The 22,543-nt window shown below is 43.1% G+C and overlaps 1 protein-coding gene across 1 annotated transcript in view; it reads left to right on the forward strand.

Annotated features, from left to right (window-relative positions):
- Positions 1-21,892, forward strand: part of pxmp2 (peroxisomal membrane protein 2) — a 34,124-nt gene extending 12,232 nt beyond the window's left edge. The window contains exons 3-5 of the mRNA XM_080208185.1: positions 3,114-3,276; positions 8,876-8,995; positions 21,105-21,892. Of these exons, the coding sequence (XP_080064311.1) occupies positions 3,114-3,276; positions 8,876-8,995; positions 21,105-21,173 (352 nt within the window). The 3' untranslated portion in view covers positions 21,174-21,892. The remainder of the gene's footprint in view (positions 1-3,113; positions 3,277-8,875; positions 8,996-21,104) is intronic.
- Positions 21,893-22,543: the final 651 nt, after the last annotated feature.

Below are 22,543 nucleotides of genomic sequence, written 5' to 3' on the forward strand. Positions count from 1 at the left end.
TAAAACATCAAATCAAAATGTGATTATTGGGGTCTATAATGCATCCCTGCGGTGCCAAATGGGCACGGAATGTGCATGATCTGTTGTAGCAGAATTATGCACTTGGAGCTGCTCTGTCTACTGACACCCTGTATTGTTGATGCAACAGCATAATTACTTCTAATATTTGGAATGTTGGTTTTAATCTGAATTAGTACTGTTCTGCTGTTTTCCAGTGGGATTTTGCAGATTGGGGCTTCATTGGGATGATTGGTAGGTGTGGTCATGTGACAGGAAATCTAGGTTTACACAGAATATTGAAGCTTAGATGCTGCTTGTGGATTTGAGAAAGTGCAGCAGTTCTCTTTACCCCTCACTGAAGTTGGAGACTGGAATCTGGCAGGAGATGAGTTTCTTTTTTGGAGATTCTGCTGTATGATAGTGAATCTTTCTCTGAGAGTTGCTGTTTTGAAAATTGCTATCTGGATCTCTGTCCAGAAATATTAAAAATCTAACATCACATGAACATACTTATTTTTGTGCTAACTAATTCTGAAGAAGGGTGTATGTAACTAAATTCGTAATGAAGTTTATTTTGGTAACAGCTTCCTACTTGAATCATACCTGGAATGAAACACCTGATCTCACTCTAATGTCAAAATCAAATGTAGAAGTTGGGGTCAAGGCTAGCTTTATGATATATCTTGGAATTTCTGTTCTGGATCTTTACAATATCTAATAGGTTCTGTTGATGCATGTAAAATACTCTTGTAGTTTAGGGTAATGAGGTTAATAAGTGTTGGATATTAACTTGTTAATTATAGTCCAGTGAATATTTAAAGAGTCAGCCAGCACTGACAGAGATTGTGTTAAAGTGGACAAATGAACTCTTCAATAAACCGTTTTTACCAAAACAGCCTCATCTCAGTGTCTTCGTCACAACAAAACTTGGAAATTTCTCTAACAAATCTTTACCCACCTTGTATTCTAACCTAGATTTAAAGACCAATATTCAATTCAACTTTTAAATATTTACTGTATCTGTTCCTATTTACCTGGAGCTCCAAATTTCTTTGGCAAGGGTGTGCAGGAGACAGACATTAAGGGAATGCCCATGGCTGATTAGTTGATGTCAGTAAGGAATATTGGAAGGGTTGGTTTACAAAGGTGATTTTAGAATGTTTTATTTATGATTACTCCTATTTCAGCATTGAGGTAAGAGGACATTGTGATGGTCAGTAAGAAAGGGTAGGCAAGGTGTGGGACTGTTAGCAAATGGGGAATTATGCCTGAGTTTACTTCTGCAGTCAGATGCTTCCTCCTCCACTTCATGCTCCTGCTCCTTAGCTATGTGCCTTACGCCTTGTTGCGTTTATAACAAGGTTGTAAAGCATGAGGCATGTTGTAAACTATGATAAATCGTGCAGTGTGCTGTGTGATTTGAGGCAGCAAAAGCATTGTATGAGCACCTCAATATTCTGCTTCAACAGATTTCCACATTTCATGTAGCAGTATTGCTTTCCTTATGTACGATCTTGCAAACTTGTTTGTTCAACAACAAGTGGCTCAAATAGAGATGAACTGCTGAGAATAAAGGCATTGTGACTGCCAGATGTTGACTATTGACCTGCACAATAGGGAAGGCATGTAACCCTGACAATGCTGCATGATTGCTCTGTTTCCCTCTGGTACAAGAGAATGAAATGTATCCAGATGTCTTTGCATACAGAGCCTCAGTGACCTTCTTTATGCAATAATAAATGGCCAAGTGGGAGGTGTTTCAAAGATCACCTGCTCCAGCCTGGAATGAGTCTGATGCTTTGGTCACAGCCACTGACAGTGCTCTCCTCATCCTACTGTAAAACTGCAATTCAAAAGGCAGAGTTCAGTGATGACCTCCTTTGGTGAAGTAGGAGATGTATGGTATGCTGTTCCTTGTTGAAGTGAGGCAAGAAGATTGTTTCCTGTAGACCCTGGGCTAATGTGACTTCCAACTGAGAGTCTCTCCCACCTCTGAGTAGCTTGTCTTTCTTTCTGGCATCTCTACTTATTCTTCATGCTGGGCTGCAGGGGAACACAACTAGTGCACCTAAGGCCAGGATTTAATGTGGGGTGGCATCCAAAAATGTGCAGGTTAGGTGGATTGGCCATGCTAAATTGCCCGTTCGTGTCCAAAGATGTGCTGATTGGGGGGATTAGCTATGCTAAATGTGTATGCGTATGTAGAAGGGTGGGTGAGCCTGTCTGAGAGTTGGTGCTGACTTGATGGGCTGAATGGTCTCCATCTGCACAGTAGGGATTCTATGATGATACCACTGGCATCAAATCAGTGTCTTATTTTGTATACATCTGTGCCCACTCCCTGCACCCATGTGAATTTACCAAAATGGGGTATGACAGAGCGTGCATGAATGCCATTTGGAACTGAAACAGCACATGTAGTGCCAGAAAGTTAGGTGTTACTCAACCAAATTTTACAGACGTTGCCTTTTGGTCCCAAAGCAAACTCTGCTGCCTTGTCACTAATTTCATTCCCTTCTGTGGCCATTATCTCAGGCTGAACCTGACAAGATTATTTGAATCATGGGAATCCTATTTGATCTTGATTGGGTTTTCAGACCTCTTCTTTCCCACCAGAGAGACTGTTTCTGCCATCTCTGCAGCATTGTCCTAACAATGCACATTGCCTTCTGCAGCACATTTTCCACTGAAATCATAGTACATATTTTGTTGTATTGCTTCTGCTAAATACAGAACAACTTCACAATAGGAGAAGTTGTAACTTCTCAAGTGCCAATTCTGTTTTAGTAAGCATTGTACTCTCTCAGGCTTGGTCTTTAGTTCAATTGTATGGACCATTAACAGTAACCTTGCTTGTCATTTTTGCGGTGGAACTCCCAGCCACCTGCCGAAGCGACAGCCTGTCCCGAAAGCTTGCGGCTTTTGCTACAAATAAACCCGTTTGGACTTTAAGCTGGTGTTGTGGGATTTCTTTCTGTCATTTTTGCTACAGATGGACTGATTTGTTTAACAGTTTTTTTTCCTAACGTTTTCTTGAAGCCTAATAAGAAAGTACATAAAATATTTCATGTTATTTTGCTTCACTAAAAAAATGCTTTTATTTTCTGTTTCAGGTTGGTTTTCACGGGCCCACTAAGTCATTACTTTTACCACTATCTGGATAAACTGATTCCATCCAATGTTCCCTATTCCCAGATCAAGAGACTTCTGTTGGACCGTCTAATGTTTGCTCCAGCATTCCTCGCTCTTTTTTTTGTAGTTATCAGTCTACTTGAGGTGGGTCTGAAGTTTCTGGCCATTTGATGAACCCTATCTTAGATAAGTTGTCATTGGTCCCTTAAAAAAAGCTAATATAAGGTTAAGAGGGCTAAGAAAGAGGTTGTGTGTCTGTGAAATTTGCAACAGATGGTGTGAAGTTATGAATATATGACCTAGGAGCAGCAGCAGGCCATTCGGTCCTTCAAGCCCCTGCTCTGGCATTCAGTAAAAATATGGCTGACTGTAATCTCACTCCTATCCCCAGTAACCCTTCACCTTCTTGTTTCTCAAGAATCCATCTATCTCTGCCTTGAAAACACTGTTTCCTCTGCATTTTGAGGAAGGGAGTTCCAAACACTCTTTGTTCTCAGAGAGAAATAAAACTTCTCCTCTCACTGAAATAGGGGACACTTTATTTTCAAACAGTGACTGTTAGTACTTTCATTCTCCCACAAGAGGAAACATCGTCTCCATACCGGCTCTGTCAAGACTGCTCAAAATCTTGTATGTTTAAATCAAGTGTGGAGTTGTGAAATGTTAGATATTATTGTGTGCTCTGAAAGAAAGTGTAATGATGTTGTGGTAAGAGAGAATGATTGCAGTTTTGGGGACCTTTGAGAGAATGAGCATAGGGTTGAGATAAAAAAACTGTAAAATTACATTAATAAATTTCATATTAGAATAGGCACAGTGGTTAACCCTGTTGTCTCGACCACCAAGGATTCAGGCTCAATTCCAGCCTTGGGGAATTGTACAGGTTAGATGGATTAGCCATGCTAAATTGCCACTTAGTTTCCAAAGATGTGTAGGTTAGCTGGAATGGCCATGGTAAATTTATGGGGATAGAGTGGAGGGGAAGGACTGAGTACAATGCTATTTTGGTGCAGACCCGATGGGCCAGATGGCCTCTTTCAGCACTGTAGGTATTCTATTCTAACATGGGGAAGGCAGTGGCTTAGTACCACTATCATTAGACTAGTAACCCAGAGACCCAGGATAATGCTCTGGGAACCCAGGTTCAAATGCCACATGGCAGATGTTGAAATTTGATTTTAACAAAAAAAAAATTGGAATTAAAAAGTCTAATGATGACTGTGAAATCATTGTCAATTGTCATAAATGCCCATCTTGTTCACTAATGTCCTTTAGGGAAGGAATCTGCTGTTCTTATCTGGTCTGGCCTATGTGTGACACTAGACCCACAGTAATATAGTTGACTCTAAAATGCCTTCTGAAATGGCCTAGCAAACCGTTCAGTTTGAGGACAGTTAGGGATGGACAATAGATACTGGCCCAACATTGCCCACATCTGCTGAAAAAATAAAATCACAAGGCCACTAATTAGATTTAACGACAAGAAACAAACATTAATTAAACATGAAAAGTTGGATTATCATAGATTCCCGACAGTGCAAAAGGAGGCCACTCAGCCCATTGAGTCTGCACGAACTCTCTGACAGAGCATCTGACTCAGGTTCACCCCGCACCCCTATTCCCATAACCCCACACATTTCTCATGGTTAATCCATCTAACTTACACATCTTGAGACACTATGGGCCAATTGAGCATGTCCGACCCACCTAACCTGAACATCTTTCAGATTGTGGGAGGAAACCGGAGCACCCAGAGGAAACCAACGCAGGCACGGGGAGAATGTGCAAACTCCACACAGATGGCCGCTCAAGGCTGGAATTGAAAACAGGTTCCTGTTGCTGTGAGGCAGCAGCATCATGCAGCCCAAATCTCCTTTCTCCCCTTAGTTTAACAATTACACATGTTTTAGGATGAACATGATTACAAAGTACATCTTAAGCTACAATGGTCTCATTAACGCACACAGTTCCTGCTAAGTACACAAGATACAGAGATAACATACAACCTCGACATTGTCACCTGGAATTCAACTTGGGTTCCTGGTGCTGTAAGGCAGCAGTGTAAGAGGTAAGACACACTCTTCTCTGAACCCAAGTGAATGTCTGGATTTCTCGTCAAAATCCCCTGAGGTGATTCTTATACCACGAGCCACCCTGTCTCACGGAACTCCGGCTTCCACAAGAGTGATTTCAAATTCCAGTTTCAAAATCACATTTTCAAATGTTCTTTTATGCTTTCCCTCCACTGTTCCAGCAAGGTTTCGCTTTCAGATTTTAACACCTCTCCCTTCAACTTTCCTTTGCCTTAAAGGCTTTTACACAAACTCCAAAGTCCACCCACCAATTTCTACAATTATTTCAAATTATTTCAAGCCTTAGTAATTTCTCACAAATCTTAGCTTTACTGCAGATTTTTTTTTGGTGCCTCACAATTCAATGCCTTTTCAATTCTGTGACTTTACTAAACAGTACACTGTTCTGGTTCCCAATTTCATCTGTTCCATCTTTAAAACTTTTCTTCATTTCTTTCTTTTCCTTTAATTAGCTGGACTTTACATTTCCGACATCTGTTTTGTTAACCATTACTCTGTAGTATGGCTTTTCTTCTAGCAAGGCTGAGAAATGTGTTCCGTGAGAGCTGCCTTCTTCCTCACCATATATGTTCAACTAGCAACAAATCTGATTAAAATTTAAAAGCTTTTTAAAATCTTTACAAGGATTCCCAATTGCTAAGCAGCCTTGCTAGTTCTACTTATTCTTCACACCTCTCTAAGCACAATAAAATTACAGTTGGAACTTGACCAACCCCTACATAAGGGCAGCACAATAGCACAGTGGTTAATGCTGCTGCCTCACAGCACCAGGGAGCAAAGTTCAATTCCAGGTGACTATCTGTGTGGAGTTTGCATGTAATCCCTGTGTCTGCATTGGTTTCCTCCCACAGTCCACTAATGTGTAGGTTAGGTTGATTGATCATGTTAAACTGCCCCTCAGTGTCAGGGGGATTAGTAAGGTAAATACAAGAAGTTACAAGAGTAGGGCCTGGGTGGGATTGTCATTGGTGCAAGCTTGATGGGCCAAATAGCCCCCTTCTGCACTGTCAAATCTGGAAACCAAAATTCAAAAAGTGCTTCCACAACTTAACAAGATTTATCAACTCAGTTTCCAGAACTTCAGCTTGACATACTAGGGCAGCCTGGTGGCACAGTGCCAGGGACCTGGTTTTGATTCCTGGTTTAGGTCACTGTCTTTATGGAGTTTGTATGTTCTCCCTGTTTCTGCGTGTGTTTCCTCTGGGTGCTCTCATTTTCTTCCACAGTTCGAAAGACATTCTATATAAAAATTCCTTTTTCCTGAATGAATCTAACTATAGGTTTTATCCTCGCAAGCACAGAAACATTAAATTAAACTCACTTAAAACTATACTTTTGTAGTCGGTTTTCTGATTTTTAGATGAATTGGGCAGTCTATTCATTTTAAAAAGTAAACATTTAGTGAATCACTCCATTTATAACTTGCTGTAAGAAAGTAGTGCACCTTCCATTCATGTAGATTGTATTATTTATTTGTTAGATTGATGAATTTGCTTATAAGAACATAAGAACATAAGAAATAGGAGCAGGAGTAGGCCAACTAGCCCTTCGAGCCTGCCCCGCCATTCAATAAGATCATGGCTGATCTGTCTTGGCTCAGCTCCACATTCCCGCCCTCTCCCCAAAACCCTTAATCCCCTCGCTTATCAAAAACCCATCAACCCGCGTCTTAAAAATATTTAGCGAGGTAGCCTCCACCACTTCAACGGGCAGAGAATTCCAGAGATTCACCACCCTTTGAGTGAAGAAGTTCCTCCTCAACTCCGTTCTAAACCGCCCCCCCTTTATCTTGAGGCTGTGCCCCCTAGTCCTACTATCCTTTCTGAGCGGGAAGAGTCTCTCCACCTCTATCCTATCCATCCCATTCATCATCTTATACGTCTCAATGAGATCTCCCCTCATTCTTCTAAAATTATCATGATCAAATCATGTAGGTGGATTCATCACTTAATGTATTTTTTTTAGGACTGGTGGTAAACAAAAAAATCAGTAATTAGCTTTACATTGCAGAAACAGTGCGGCAGTGTTGGAGAGAGCCAGGTCTTTCAGATCTGATGAATTCGGCTGTAAACTAAAAATTGGTTTTATTAAAAATACAAACTAAATAATAGCAGGAAGTTAATTAGACAGAATTCACTTGACTACAGAATGTTTAATTTAAACTTGCTCTTTGGATATTAAAATATATGATCTTTAACCAATTTTTAAAAATAATACCAAATCTAGACCAGTGGCAAAGCAAACACACATTTATCCCACAGAATCTTTGGGTCTACATATCTATCTGAAAAGCATTGTGATTTCTATTACATGCTTTGAAGTTAAATCTGGAAACCAAAATTCAAAAGATGTCTGGACAACTTAACAAGGTTTATCAACTTAGTTCCCAGAACTTCAGCTTGGCAAGTGGTTAGCACTGCTGCTTCACAGTGCCAGGGACCTGGTTTTGATTCCTGGCTTAGGTCATTGTCTTTGTGGAGTTTGCGTGTTCTCACCGTGTCTGCGTGAGTTTCCTCTGGGTGCTCTGGTTTTCTCTCACAGTTTGAAAGACATATTGGTTTGGTGCATTAGGCATGCTAAGTTCTACCTCAGTGTATCTGAACAGGCGCTGGAGTGTGGCGACTAGGGGATTTTCACCATAACGTTATTGCAGCATTAATGTAAGCCTACTTGTGGCATTAACAAATCTTAAAAAATGGCATATTAAATTATTTTATTTTAGGCAAAACAAGGACTGAAATGGTTTATATTTGTTTTGCAGACTAAGAGTATTTACCATTGCCTTGTCTCCGATGTGAACATGAAAGACCAAACTCGAGAACTGGTTGAAGTAAACAAAATTTAGGGGCCAATCTCACCTCAAATTAGATATTCAAATTGTAAAGATTTTCTTTGGCTCCTTAAATGTCACTTCAGAAATGGGCAGTATAATTTGGCCATCACAGTTGGAAAAGGAGTATAGGATCAAATTGATACTAGGCAAATTTAGGACTGCTGTTAGAAAGTACATCACCCAAGGATTAATATGTATTTGGAATAAACTTTTGTATTGTGAACATATATTAGCCACTCAACAGCCAGTAAAATTCTGTGGTGGGGGAAGGATTGTGTATTTTTGGTTTATTAGTGGATGAATGATGAACAGTGACCTTTGTTTGTATTTAGTTTGAGATCCTCAAAAAAGATACAATATAGGATTAAGAGGAGGGTTTTAGTGTTTGCTTGACTCAGCTGGTAGCACTTGTGTTTCCACATCAGAATGTTGTGGTTTCAAGTTCCACATGAGGACTTGAGTACACAATCAAGACTGATCCTTCAATGCAACTTCAAGGAAGTGCTTGAAATGCTATCCAGATTAAATGATAAACTCGGATTCTTTTCCCTGTTCCAGTGATTTAGGTGAACATCAAAGATTCCATAGAACTACTCAACAGAAAATAATTTATTTGGGCAATATTACTTTTTAAATATTACTGCCCTTTTGTGGGTGATTGATGTAGAATGTTTCCTCTTGTGATTACATAACCAAAGTAACTCTTAAAAATTCACTTTGTGAACTCTTTTTTCAAATATTCTGTTTTTTTAATATCAATTAGTTCTGCTGAGAGGAATGATCCATTTAAAATGACCAGAAATATTGTTTTTAACAGGGGAAGAATCTGAAGGCACTGAAGAATAAGATGCAGACTGGATACTGGACAGCACTGAAAATGAACTGGAAAGTTTGGACAATATTCCAGTACATTAACATTAATTATGTGCCTGCACAGGTAATGTATGTTTACTGTTGGAGAGACTGATTTGACATTTGGAGGATATCAGAAACCACTCCTAAGCAAACAGGATTTTATTGAGTCTTATCAGTTACATACTTGGCAGAAATCCTAGAGAAGTTCATGAAATTGTGTAGACACATCCCCAAAATGTACTGGGTCAATATACATTTTGCTTCTGTCTGGAAATTCCTGCTGAGATTCTCACAGAGCCACATTTTGCCCCAGTATCTGGCATCTGCTCTGTGATTATGTTGGAGGTATGTGCAGGTCAAGGGCAAAATTTCAGGACAAATATCTTTTTTTTATTCATTCATGGGACATGGGTGTCGCTGGCTGGCCAGCCCTAGTTGCCCTTGAGGAGGTGGTAGTGAGCTGCCTTCTTGAATTGCTGCAGTCCATATTCTGTGGATTGACCCACAATGCCATTAGGGAGAGAATTCCAGGATTTTAACCCATCGACTGCAAAGGAACAGCGATGTATTTCTGAGTCAGGATGGTGAGTGGCTTGGAGTGGAATTTGCAGGTAGTGGTGCTCCCATATATCTGCTGCCCTTGTCCTTCTATATGGAAGTGGTCGTGGATTTGGAAGGTGCTGTCTAAGGATCTTTGGTGAATTGCTGCAGTGCAACTTGTAGATAGTACACACTGTTGCTACTGAGCATTGGATGGTGGAGGGATTGAATGTTTGTAGATATGGTGCCAATCAAGCGGGCTGCTTTGTCCTGGATAGTGTTAAGCTTCTTGAGTGTTGTTGGAGCTGCACCCATCCAGACAAGTAGGGAGCATTCCATCACACTCCTGACTTATGCCTTGTAGATGGTGGATGAGCTTTGGGGAGTCAGGAGGTGAGTTACTAACTGCAGTATTCCTGGTCTTTGACCTGCTCTTATAGCAACTGTGTTTATGTAGTGAGTCCAGTTGAATTTCTGGTCAATGGTAACCCTAAGGATGTTAACAGTGGGGGATTCAGTGATGGTAACACCATTAAATGTCAAGGGCCGGTGGTTAGAGTGTCTCATATTGGTGATGGTCATTGCCTGGCATTTGTGTGGTGCGACTTGTTGTTACTTGCCATTACATGGCATTACTTGCCACTTGTCAGCCCAAGTCTGGATATTGTGCAGATCTTGTTGCATTTGAACATGGACTGCTTCAGTATCTGAATTACTATTTGGTGTTTCAGAGGGATCAATACAGTTTACTAAATTCCCTCAAATGTGTTACTTCTTTGGGGATTTTGTCATGTGATGGTGCTCTGTGCAAGCACCAAGTTATAGGTTGAAGATCTGTAACTACATCATTCCTTGCTTGGCAGATTCATAATCCCAGTTGTTCCTGCAGTTGGATGTGCTGAACTTGTTGCTTTATTATAGAGAGGAAGCATTGTTAATGGTGTCACTCTAGGCTAGCCAGACATCTCCCAGCAGATTCAAAACAAATTGAGAGATTATTTTAAAGCAAGAATGCACCATCGGTCTTCTCACTTGGAAGATGTTCTATGACATGAGGAGAGATTTTTAATGTTAAGGATTTTATACGAATAAGATATTATTGTTTTGTGTTTTGAATGTAATAAGATGTTCATAGGCACTTCACAGAAGCATTACAAAATCTAATTTGACATCAAGCTATATGAGGAGTCATTAGGTCGGATGATCTAACCCTTATCAAAGGAAGATAGGGGGGACAGGTTAGGAAGGGATTTCCCAGGTTAGTGGCTGAGACAGCCAAAGGCTGTCTTAACAGTAGAGCAACTTAAAGTGGGATGCTTGAGTATAAAATTTATTGAGTGTAGATATCTTGCAGAGTTGCTGTGGTTGGAGGAGATTACAGATACAAGGAGGGGCTAGGCCATGGAGGGATTTATAAACCAGGACGAGAAATTTAAAAGAATATTACTTGATGAATAAGTCAGTGTACACAGGGATAATAGATGAATGGGACTTGGTGCAAATTAAAACATGGGCAGTTGAGTTTTGAATGATGGGAAATTTACAGATGGTAGAATTTGGAAGACCAACCAAAATTGCATTGCAGTAGTCAAGTTTAGAGATAACAAAGACATGCACAAGGGTCTCAGACAGGTGATTTTAGGCAATGTTACAAATATGGGGTGGAATTTTACGATCTCGTTGTGTCCGTTTGGCAGCGAGAAAATTTTATAAAGTTGGGCATAAAGCAGCTACAGGGAATGGAGCCTGTTTTTGTGCCCATTCCCATTGTAACGTTGAAAAAAATCAGCATGATTGGGAGCCAGCCCAAAACAAGTGAGATGTCAATTTACACATTTTTGCATTCATCACAATGTCATTAAGAGAGCTTCAACACCCAATCATCCTAGCTCTCCTGTCTTTATGGCCTTGCTTGCTGTAGCTGGATTAGTCTGGAAAACACCTCGTCTATAAAAGTTGCATTCTGGCACTTGATCAGTGAGGGTGAGCGAGGAGTTAATTTTCTGTGTTCAAACTGCTCCATGATGCTCAGAGTGGGTTGTTTCGTGGTTGACATGTTGCATTTTGGGTCAGGGTGGGGGGCTGTTGTTAATCACAGAGAAGAAGGAGGGTGCAGAGACTTCGGTTGTTCTGTTTGTGAGTGTCCTTCAAGCAATTGTTGGACATTGCTTGCCGCTGAATGGGGGGGTGGCGGCGACTGCATCCATTCCCAGTGGCTGTGAAAGTGATAGCTGCCTTAAACTTTTATGCCACTGGGTCCTTTCAAATCACAGACCTTTGTGGCATTTCACAATCATCTGTCCACAAGTGTATGAAGGAAGTCACAGATGCCCTGTGTACCTGGGCTGGCCAGTATATCAAATTTGACCTGGACCAGGTCCAGCAGAAAACCCGAGCTTCAGGATGCACAGACATCAAGGAGATGCCAAATGTGCAGGGGACTATAGACTGCACTCATGTCACCGTCAAGGTGATGGTTAGGAATCCAGGAAGATTTATGAATAGAAAGGACTTCCATTAAATAAATGTGCAATTGGTGTGTGACCATCAGTTCAACGTTATGCACGTCTGCACCAGACATCCTGGCAGAGTGCATGACAACTTCATATTGAAGAGTTCTGATATCCTGGAGGTCTTTGAACTTGGGGTGCAATTGTGGGTGACATGGGGTACCCGCTTCGGACTTGGTTGATGTCTGTGTGGAGGCCTGAGACTGGGACCTGATATACTGAGGCCCACATTGCCATCCGTTCAATAGTGGAGCAGTGCATGGGGTTCCTCAAGTTGCAGTTCAGATGCCTGGACTGCTGTGGTGGGAACCTTCAGTATAGCCACCTGATGTTGTTCTGCATTGTGGTTGTGTACTGTGCCGTAGGCAACCTGATGCAACAGCAAGACCTTGAAGAAGATGTGGAGGCCGACCAGCCAGGTGTCACTGCGGAGGAGACCACCGAGCAGGGGGAGGAGGAGGACATCGCTGAAGAGCAACACCACCCAGGCGCTGGTGGCAGCAAGGGTCAGGCATGTGAGGGCGCTGAGAGAGGCCCTAATCAACATACGCTTTGGGTAATAGGAGGCTGGGTTGCATGCCCGCTGGCACCTGAGCCCACAGTTCACTAGTAAGGAATCATTAAACCCCCATACAGAGTCCTGGGGCGGGTAGGGTGGGGGAGGGAATCTCTCATGGGTTCTGGTTAGCCACGGTAGATGGTGCAAGTTGCTGCCAAAGCATGCCACCCACTGGGAACCATGCAAGACAGGCAAAAGCTGTCTCCCTGAATGTTTTGAGCCTCCTCCCATCAGCCTCAAATTGATCCAGTGTCGCTGTCAGCCCGTCCTGCATTCCCTGGTTCTGTTGCTGCTTCTCCAGTAGCTGAGGGAGAGGTGACTGCAGAGGCTCGGCATATAACCTGGAGCCAGCTGAGTCCTCTCCCATGGCAGGCTTCTGCATGCAAGAGGCCACGGACCTTTCCCTCTTCACCCAATGTACATCAGCAGGTGTGTCTTACACGCCAGAGAGTGACCCAAATGCTCATGACTAACTTGACCCACCGGTGTGGGAGTCCCTATTGCGATTTGCAAGGTCAAAGCTGACGACAAACTGGTGCTGGCCTTGGACATCCCTTCATTGGCTTCCTCCAAGGAGTCTTCTGAGCTATCAGGGGCAGGATGGATGAGAGCAGCAGTGGGGGCTGTGATGCCAGATGGTCCTTGTATGTGGGGGTCCCAACCTGCAAGGTTAAGTGCAAGGGAGGAAGAGGAAACTGGGCTGCATGCAACTTACTTGACATTTCTCCATAAAGCAGAGGATCGGCAGGTGCTCACTCTTATGCTCCAACCCCGACCATGCTATCACTAATCGTTCATATCCCTTCCTCTCCTGCAGCTCCAATGCCCACTCCTCAAAAGGTGTGAGGACTCAGATGTCAGGCTCACTCTGCCCTCTCCTGGCGGTTATGGGCATTCTTCTATAGGGACAGAAGGAGCCATAAAAAGTCATGACACGAGAACTGCAGGGTATCATGGGGTGGTCCTCAGAGGGCAAGCGTGATATTTAGGCAGGTGCTTGGGGGTCAGGGACTGGAAACAGGCAGGGTGTTGGGCATGGGGGGAATCTGGGGGTCGTTTAGGAAAAAGATGCTAGATGAGGTTAAACACTCACCCTTGATGCTTGAATTAGGTCATTAATTTTTTTCCGGCACCGTTTCCCAGTTCTCCTGGTCAATGCTCTGGCACTAATACATGTGGTCACCGTCTCCCAGGCTGCAGTTCCATCTCTTCCACTGGGATGCTTAGCCTCCGCTGTCTCCAGCAACCTGGCCTGGTCACATTCAGAAAAGCTGGGTGCTGACTTCCTGGAGGTCATTTCTTCCTGCACTGCCTGCCTGTCTGTCCATTCTTGGGGTTTTTAATGGAGCTATCCCTTATTAGGACCGATCAGCTGCAGGCAGTTTGGGCGACTCAGGCACCCGTTAGAGCATACCAGTGAATTTAAAGCAGTTTGCCTTATTAGCATGGAGGGGAAGCTAAGTCAGCATTTGCAGGTGTGCTGATGGGAATGCGGTGGAGTGGGGGTCGGCGGGGGCGGGGGGGGGGAGGTGAGTTTGTGCCTCTGAGATTGGGGGCAGTCACCAGGGCCAGGGAGTGATGAGGGGGCCATATGCAAGTGGGTCCAGTGGGGTGGGAGAGGGTGGGAGTGGTAAGGAGGTCAGTAATGTTGGCGGTGGGGAGAGGAAGGCTGTATCTAGCCTGGGAGGATTCTGCCAGGACAGCTGCTTTATTTTTCATTTTTTCTGCTCATGCACAGTTTGTGGCTCTGATCTGAGCTGCTGGCTGTCTGGTGAGTTAAGCCCCGCCCACTGCCTCTAGAAACAGTCTAGCCCAAAATTTCAGCGACAGAGTGCATAAGGTTGAGTGTGAAAACTCGCCTGAAAAACAGATCAGGAACTCTCCTGTTTTCATGCTAGCTGGACACTTGGGAAAAATATCGTAAAATTTTACGCATGGTCTGTGATTACAGGGATACATGGCTGAAAGCTTATCTTCAGGGTCAAATATAACACCAAGATTGCAAATAGATTGGTTTAATCATAGACTTGCCAGGGGGAGGGATGAATTTGGTTGCTACTGACAGGAGTTTGGAGCAGGGACCAAAACAATGGCTTCAGTCCACTCAAAATATAATTGGAGAAAATTTCTGCTCATCAGGTATCGGATGCCAGATAAGCAATCTGAGAACTTAGTAACAATGGATGAGTTGAGAGGTGATGGTGAGGTTATTAGGTATGCACCTATCAACTTATGGTGCTTAAAAATCCACAAGGTAGCTTGATAACTTGAACTCTGGGAACTCTTAATTGTAGGATGGTAGGAAGGACTATTACTTACGTGGCGAAAAACTGCAGCAGGCGACGGTGCAGAGGGACCTCGGGGTCCTTGTGCATGAGTCGCAAAAACCCAGCCTGCAGGTGCAGCAGGTGGTCAGGAAGGCGAATGGGATGCTGGCCTTCATAGCGAGGGGGATTGAATATAAAAGTAGGGAGGTCTTGCTGCAGCTGTATAGGGCATTGGTGAGGCCGCAGCTGGAGTACTGTGTGCAGTTTTGGGCGCCGCACCTGCGCAAGGATATTTTGGCCTTGGAGGGAGTGCAGAGGAGGTTTACTAGGCTGATACCGGAGTTGAGGGGGTTGAGCTATGAGGAGAGGCTGAATAAACTAGGCTTGTACTCGTTAGAGTTTAGAAGAATGAGGGGAGATCTCATTGAGACGTATAAGATGATGAATGGGATGGATAGGATAGAGGTGGAAAGACTCTTCCCGCTCAAAAAAGACAGTAGGACTAGGGGGCACAGCCTCAAGATAAAGGGGGGGCGGTTCAGAACGGAGTTGAGGAGGAACTTCTTCACTCAAAGGGTGGTGAATCTCTGGAATTCTCTGCCCGTTGAAGTGGTGGAGGCTGCCTCGCTAAATATTTTTAAGAAGCGGGTTGATGGGTTTTTGATAAGAGAAGGGATTAAGGGTTATGGGGAGAGGGCGGGAAAGTGGAACTGAGCCACGACAGATCAGCCATGATCTTATTGAATGACGGGGCAGGCTCGAAGGGCCAGATGGCCTACTTCTGCTCCTATTTCTTATGTTCTTATGTTCTTATGTAGGGTGCACTGTTCCACAATCAGATCGAAGACTGCACAATTGCATCCCACACTGGGAGGAGCTAATCCCTCAGGGGTCACCTGACTTGCACTCTTAAAGGGCAGTATGCACTTCAAACCCCAACATACATTACATTACATACATATATTACACCCCTCCCCCTTTAATCCAAATCTTTCCCAACTGAAACATATATATTACACATACAGGGAGGTGATGGCCTAGTGGTATTATCGTTCGACTATTAATCCAGAAAGTCAGCTAATGTTCTGGGAACCTGGGTTCAAATTCCACCGCAGCAGTTGGTGGAATTTGAATTCAATAAAAAATATCTGGAATTAAATATCTACTGAAGCCATGAAATGATTGTTGGGAAAACACCTCTGGTTCACTAATGTCCTTTAGAGAAGGAAATCTGTCATCTGTACCTGGTCCTGCCCACATGTGACTCCAGAGCCACAGCAATATGATTGATTGTCAACTGTCTTTGGACAACGAGGGATGGCAATAAATGCTGGCCAGCTGGCGATGCCTATTTCCCACAAATGAATTAAAAAAAAACATACAATGGAGAAACATATCTAAGGAAGGTAAGGATGTGCCAGCCTTGGAGATGGTCCAGAGGAGGTTCACAGAATGATCCCGGAAATGAAAGGCTTGACCTTTGAGGAGTCTGGGTCTATACTTAATAGAGTTTAGAAGGATGAGGGGGATTTCATTGAAACTTACAGAATACTACAAGGTCTGGATAGAGTGGACGTGGGGAAGATGTTTCAATTTTGGGGCGGGCAAGGCTCGGAGAACAGCATTCCCTTTTGGCCTTGAGCGTGATCTTATGAGCCTCGGGCAGTAATGCCAGTAAGCTGGTAAAATCAAGGCCTTGGAATCATACGCATTGAATTCCGCCCATTGTGTGAAAATTTTTTTTCTCACATCACATTTGCTGCTTTTGCAAATCACTTTAAATCTGTGCCCTCCCATTCTCAATCCTCTACGAGCGGGAACAATTTCTCCCCATCCATTCTGTCCAGTTCCCTTATGATATTGAACATCTCTATCAAATCTCCTCTTAGTCTTCATCCTTCCAAGGAGAAAAGTTCCAACCTCTTTAAGCTATCCTCATAACTTCAGGTTTCTCATCCCTGGAACCATTCTTACAAACTTTTCAGCACGTTCTCCAATGTGTTCACATCCTTTCTATGGTGTGGCACCCAGAACTGTACACAATACTCCAGCTGAGGTTTAACTAATGTCCTGTATAAGTTCAGCATAAATTCCTTGCTCTTGTATACTTATGCTCTGATTAATAAAACTTGGGAAACTGTATGCTTCATTAAATGCTTTCCACCCGTCCCGCCATCTTCAATGATCTATGCACGTATATGCCCAGGTCTCTCTGCTCTTGTATCCACTTAAGAATGGGGTACCCCTTATTTTATATTGTCTGTCCATGTTCTTCCTACCAAAATGCATCACCTTACATTTTTCCACAGTGAACTGCATCTGCTTATTCCACCAACTTGTATATGTCATTTTGAAGTTCAACAGTGGCCTCCTCACAGTTTACAATCCTTCTATGTTTTGTGTCGCCCGCAAATTTGAAACATGTCAAGATCTAGGTCATTAATATATATGACAGGAAAAGCAAAGATCCCAATATCAACCCATGAGGAACTCCACTGCAAACTTTTCTCCAGCCTGAAAAATATCCATTGACCATTTTTCCTATTACTCAGCCACTTTTTATTTTTGTTACTGTCCCTTTTATTCTATGAGCTGTAACTTTTCTCACAAATCTGCTGTGTCACACAGTATCAACTGCCTTTTGAAAGTCCAAATACACCACATCAGCTGTGTTACCCTAATTGAGCCTTTCTATCCACTCTTCCGAAAAAAGCTTCAGCAAGTTAATTAAACACAATTTTGCCTTTAGAAATCCATGCTGGCTCTTCTTAATAAACTCTCACTTTTCCATGTGACTACTAATTCTATCCCAAATAATTGTTTCTATAAATTTCCCCAACACTAAAATTAAATTGATTGGTCTGCAATTGTCAGGCTTATCCTTACAACCTTTTTTTGAACAGAGACATATTATTTGCAATTCTCTTGTTGTTTGGCACCTCCCCTGAGTCTGGGGAAAACTGAAAGATTATGGCCAGGTGCACCTGATATTTCCACTGTCACTTCCTTGAATAGTTATAGGTGCGTTTCATCTAGTCCCAGTGCATTGTCATATATCCGACACTTCCACCTTATCAATTTTGAACTCTTCTGGCGGCAGAAGTTTTAAATGACAATGTTTGTTCATATCCTCTGTAAGAGGCTTATAAGCTCCATGGGGCTTTTTGACACATTTGTGGCTTATTCCTTGTGCTGTTAAACCTCTTAAATTGTAATTGGAGGGAATTAAACAGCTTTGGCCATGAACAGCTTCGGTGGAAGAGAACCAGAGAGCAGACAGCAACACTGGCAGGACAGGAGAAGGAATAAGATCAATGATTCATTTCAGCGCTGTACAGAGAATTCCTTCATTGTTTCCCACTGGCCTTAAGTAGGGCCATATTACCCTCAGCAAAATTTTCTCTGGCCCTCTAACTCAGTCCCCCACTGCTGGCCCTCCAATTTTTGGCTTCTATATAGAAATAGAGAAAATGTTTAACACAGAACAGGAATGTAAGAATCTACTGTATAGGGAGGCAGGTATTCTGATTCAAATTTGTTTTGCAGTAGGTGGCTACACTCATTTTCAAGCTAAATCAAGAGCAAAAGTCAGTTAGACAGTGAGCATCTGCTAAGTTAGCATGTCAGCAAAGCAGATTTGTTTTTGGTACTAATTGAATTGTGTGAAGGAAAGCTGGAAGATTAGAGTAAAAAGCTGAAGGGTTTTTTTATGTGTGTGCAATAGTAATAAAAATGGAACTATAAAGATTGCCCATGCGCTATAGCTCTAGAATGTCTGAAGATTATCATATGTGGATTTTAAACTTTCACAAGGTGCCATATAGGGATACAGGCTGAAATCTTATTTTCCTACCCAATGGCCTTATCACATTGAGTGTGCACCACAGTTGTTACCTTACAACACTACCTGTATCTGTAATCTTTAGTAGCACTGTATCTTTTGCAGTGTAAGCATGCCTGGAGTAACTGAAGCTCTTAATGCATAATACTGCACTTAGCTGCATTGAAGAACTTTTATAATACAAGCTCAATCCCTAACTTAAACAGAGCATTCTGCAACCTGTTGATTTGGGCTAAGTACACCAAAATGACTGCCTTTGGGAATCTCTGAATACTAAATGCATGTGTGAAACAAGATATTTTATATGTTTTGTGGAAGGCACAAGTCAGTTGAGCTCAGTTTTTCCCCATACTTAGTTTCCTATTCTAACATAATCAGAGTTACAGTTTGGACTTCTTCTCAAGTGAGAGGCCTGCTTTAACAAGTTGTCTCTTGTGCTAGGTTGGTAGGGAACAGAAAATTTAATACATTAAATCATTTTGCTTAATTCAATAATTTTGTATTGGAGAATGGTTTACAAAGTCCATTAATGGAAGCATTAAAGAACATAAGAACATAAGAAATAGGAGCAGGAGTAGGCCATCTAGCCCTTCGAGCCTGCCCCGCCATTCAATAAGATCAAGGCTGATCTGTCGTGGCTCAGTTCCACATTCCCGCCCTCTCCCCATAACCCTTAATCCCCTCGCTTATCAAAAACCCATCAACCCGCGTCTTAAAAATATTTAGCGAGGCAGCCTCCACCACCTCAACGGGCAGAGAATTCCAGATTCACCACCCTTTGAGTGAAGAAGTTCCTCCTCAACTCCATTCTAAACCGCCCCCCCTTTATCTTGAGGCTGTGCCCCCTAGTCCTACTGTCCTTTCTGAGCGGGAAGAGTCTCTCCACCTCTATCCTATCCATCCCATTCATCATCTTATACGTCTCAATGAGATCTCCCCTCATTCTTCTAAACTCTAACGAGTACAAGCCTAGTTTATTCAGCCTCTCCTCGTAGCTCAACCCCCTCAACTCTGGCATCAGCCTAGTAAACCTCCTCTGCACTCCCTCCAAGGCCAAAATATCCTTGCGTAAGTGCGGCGACCAAAACTGCACACAGTACTCCAGCTGCAGCCTCACCAATGCCCTATACAGCCGCAGCAAGACCTCCCTACTTTTATATTCAATCCCCCTCGCTATGAAGGCCAGCATCCCATTAGCCTTCCTGACCACCTGCTGCACCTGCAGGCTGGGTTTTTGCGACTCATGCACAAGGACCCCGAGGTCCCTCTGCACCGTCGCCTGCTGCAGTTTTTCGCCACTTAAGTAATAGTCCTTCCTACCATTATTCCTACCAAAGTGGACCACCTCGCACTTACCAACATTAAATTCCATTTGCCATTTCCTGGCCCATTCGCCCAGCCTATCTAGATCCTTCTGCAGACTCTCCACACCCTCCGCGCAATTTGCCGTTCCACCAATCGTGGTGTCATCAGCAAATTTCGACACCATACACTCGGTTCCCTCCTCCAGATCATCTATATAAATGGTAAATAGCTGAGGCCCCAGCACCGACCCCTGGGGCACTCCACTAGTCACCAACCGCCAATCCGAATAGCACCCATTGACCCCCACTCTCTGCCTCCTATTTGACAACCAATCCTCTATCCACGCTAACACCCTACGCCCAACTCCGTGCCCCCTTACCTTCTGCAATAACCTCTTGTGAGGTACCTTGTCAAACGCCTTCTGAAAATCAAGAAACACCACATCCACCGGCTCTCCTCTATCCACCGCCCTAGACACATCCTCATAGAACTCCAATAAATTTGTCAGGCACGACTTCCCCTTAACGAAACCGTGCTGCATCTGGTCTATCAAGCAATTCCCCTCAAGATGCCTCGCTATTTCCTCCTTGATGACGGATTCTAACATTTTACCTACAACAGACGTTAAACTAACCGGCCTATAATTCCCTGCCTTTTGCCTGGCACCCTTCTTAAACAACAGCGTAACATTAGCCGCTTTCCAGTCTTCCAGCACTTCCCCGGAATCCAGCGACGTTTGGAAAATAACCACCAAGGCATCCACTATCACCTCCGCCATTTCTTTCAGAACCCTCGGATGCATTCCATCCGGTCCTGGGGACTTGTCCACAATCAGTCCCTCCAGTCTGTCGAGCACTGCCTCTCTAGTAACAATAATGTCATTGAGACCCTCTAGTCCTACCACCTTTCCATCGCTAACACCCAGCAAATTATTCACGTTTTCCTCTGTGAAGACCGAAACAAAAAAGTTATTCAAGACCTCAGCCATTTCCCCATCCCCTACCACTAAGTCCCCCCTCTCATCCTCTAATTTGAGTCCATAATATCAAAGAATGCTAGTCCAGCTATGGTATTGAGCTGTTTGTAATTTGAATGCTGATGATTGGGGTATGAAAATCATGACTATTAGGATGAAAGACTGTTAATTACTTTTTTTTTATTATTTTCAGTTCCGTGTGCTATTTGCTAATCTGGTAGCTCTTTTCTGGTATGCATACCTAGCTTCAATCAAGAGATGATGTTGTATTATTAACACTGACCAACATCTGCTAAAATGATTTCTTCATTCTTCTGAGAAAACTTCGACTTTTACAGAAGAATCCAATAAACAGACCTTGGCCAAATCTTCAAGCTAACATAATTTTATATGTTTTCACTAAATATCTAATGAATAGTTATTTGTTCAAAGAAGCTGTGAAATGTGTTGTGACAAAAAAAAAATAAGCCAGACGGTATAATTAACAATGCTTTTTTATGACTTTGCTGAACATTCATTAATTCTGTAATTTATTTTGTGCACCATGATAATTTGGACAGCAACTGATCAGTAGGTTCAATTAAGATTGTAAACTGTTGGATCAAAGCAAGAAAGCAATTTGTTATTCCACCCTATTTTTACTGATTATATGAATACTGCATTCAGGTATTTAAGGTACTCAGGAATTATTACATTGATAAATTAATTGACGGAGGTAGTTTTTCACATGACGGCAGACTCTAATCAAACCATACATCTATAACTGAAGTGCTATGCTAAAATGTGATTGTCAGTGCAGTGATACGCTTTATGGTATAAGGAAATAGCTAACCATATACATAATACTGTATATAATACCTTGCATCATTATCTTGTATTAGAGATTACCTAAATTTGCTCTAGAACAATAACACACATTGTCATAAACATAACCCTAATGTTAAAGGGGTTTTTAAAAATAAATTAATTCTTGTTAATTTCTTATTGTTCTACAGCCATTAATTTGATTGTTAGGGATTTCCATTTTCATTTCTTTGTGGTGTTGAGTAGCAGTTGCCTTTATGGCCTCATTGGGAGAGATTCTCTGGGGAGGAAAACACCTCAGCGCTATGAATGGGGGACAGTCTTGTTGGCCTCGTCAGTGGAACTGGAGGCCATTAAGGCTCACCGGGAAGGCTGAGGGCAATGCAGGGTGCTGCTTGGGCAGTTCCAGTCTGACAGTATCACCTTGGCATCAAGGCAATGCTAGTCTGCACCTGGGGAATGCCCACCAGGCATTGCCAGGGGATGGGCCAATGGGGGTGGGGCCAGGGGCAGGGCCCAATGGGGGAGGAGGGCCCGCTGTCACAATACATGTAATCGGTGTTGTGGGGGTTGGGGGGGGGGGGGGGGTGGTGGTGGTGGGATGGTGGTGGGGTGGAGGGGGGGAACAGGACGTGGACCTTGATGGGTCTGGGTAGCGGGGCTGCAATCTGTTTGGGCAGCAGGGGGAAGAGGGGTGGCAAGGGCTGCATGTCAGTGATTGCGGGGGTGGAGGACCTAGTTTACGCTGCCTGAAAAGCAGGAGCCTTACAGCTCTCTGAGAGACCCGTTACTATTAATGCGCATGTGCAGCATCAGAGGTCTGCACAT

The sequence above is a fragment of the Carcharhinus amblyrhynchos genome, chromosome 20 (assembly GCF_965287045.1).
Source record: "Carcharhinus amblyrhynchos chromosome 20, sCarAmb.v2.hapA, whole genome shotgun sequence".
NCBI classification, from domain to species: Eukaryota; Metazoa; Chordata; class Chondrichthyes; order Carcharhiniformes; family Carcharhinidae; genus Carcharhinus; species Carcharhinus amblyrhynchos.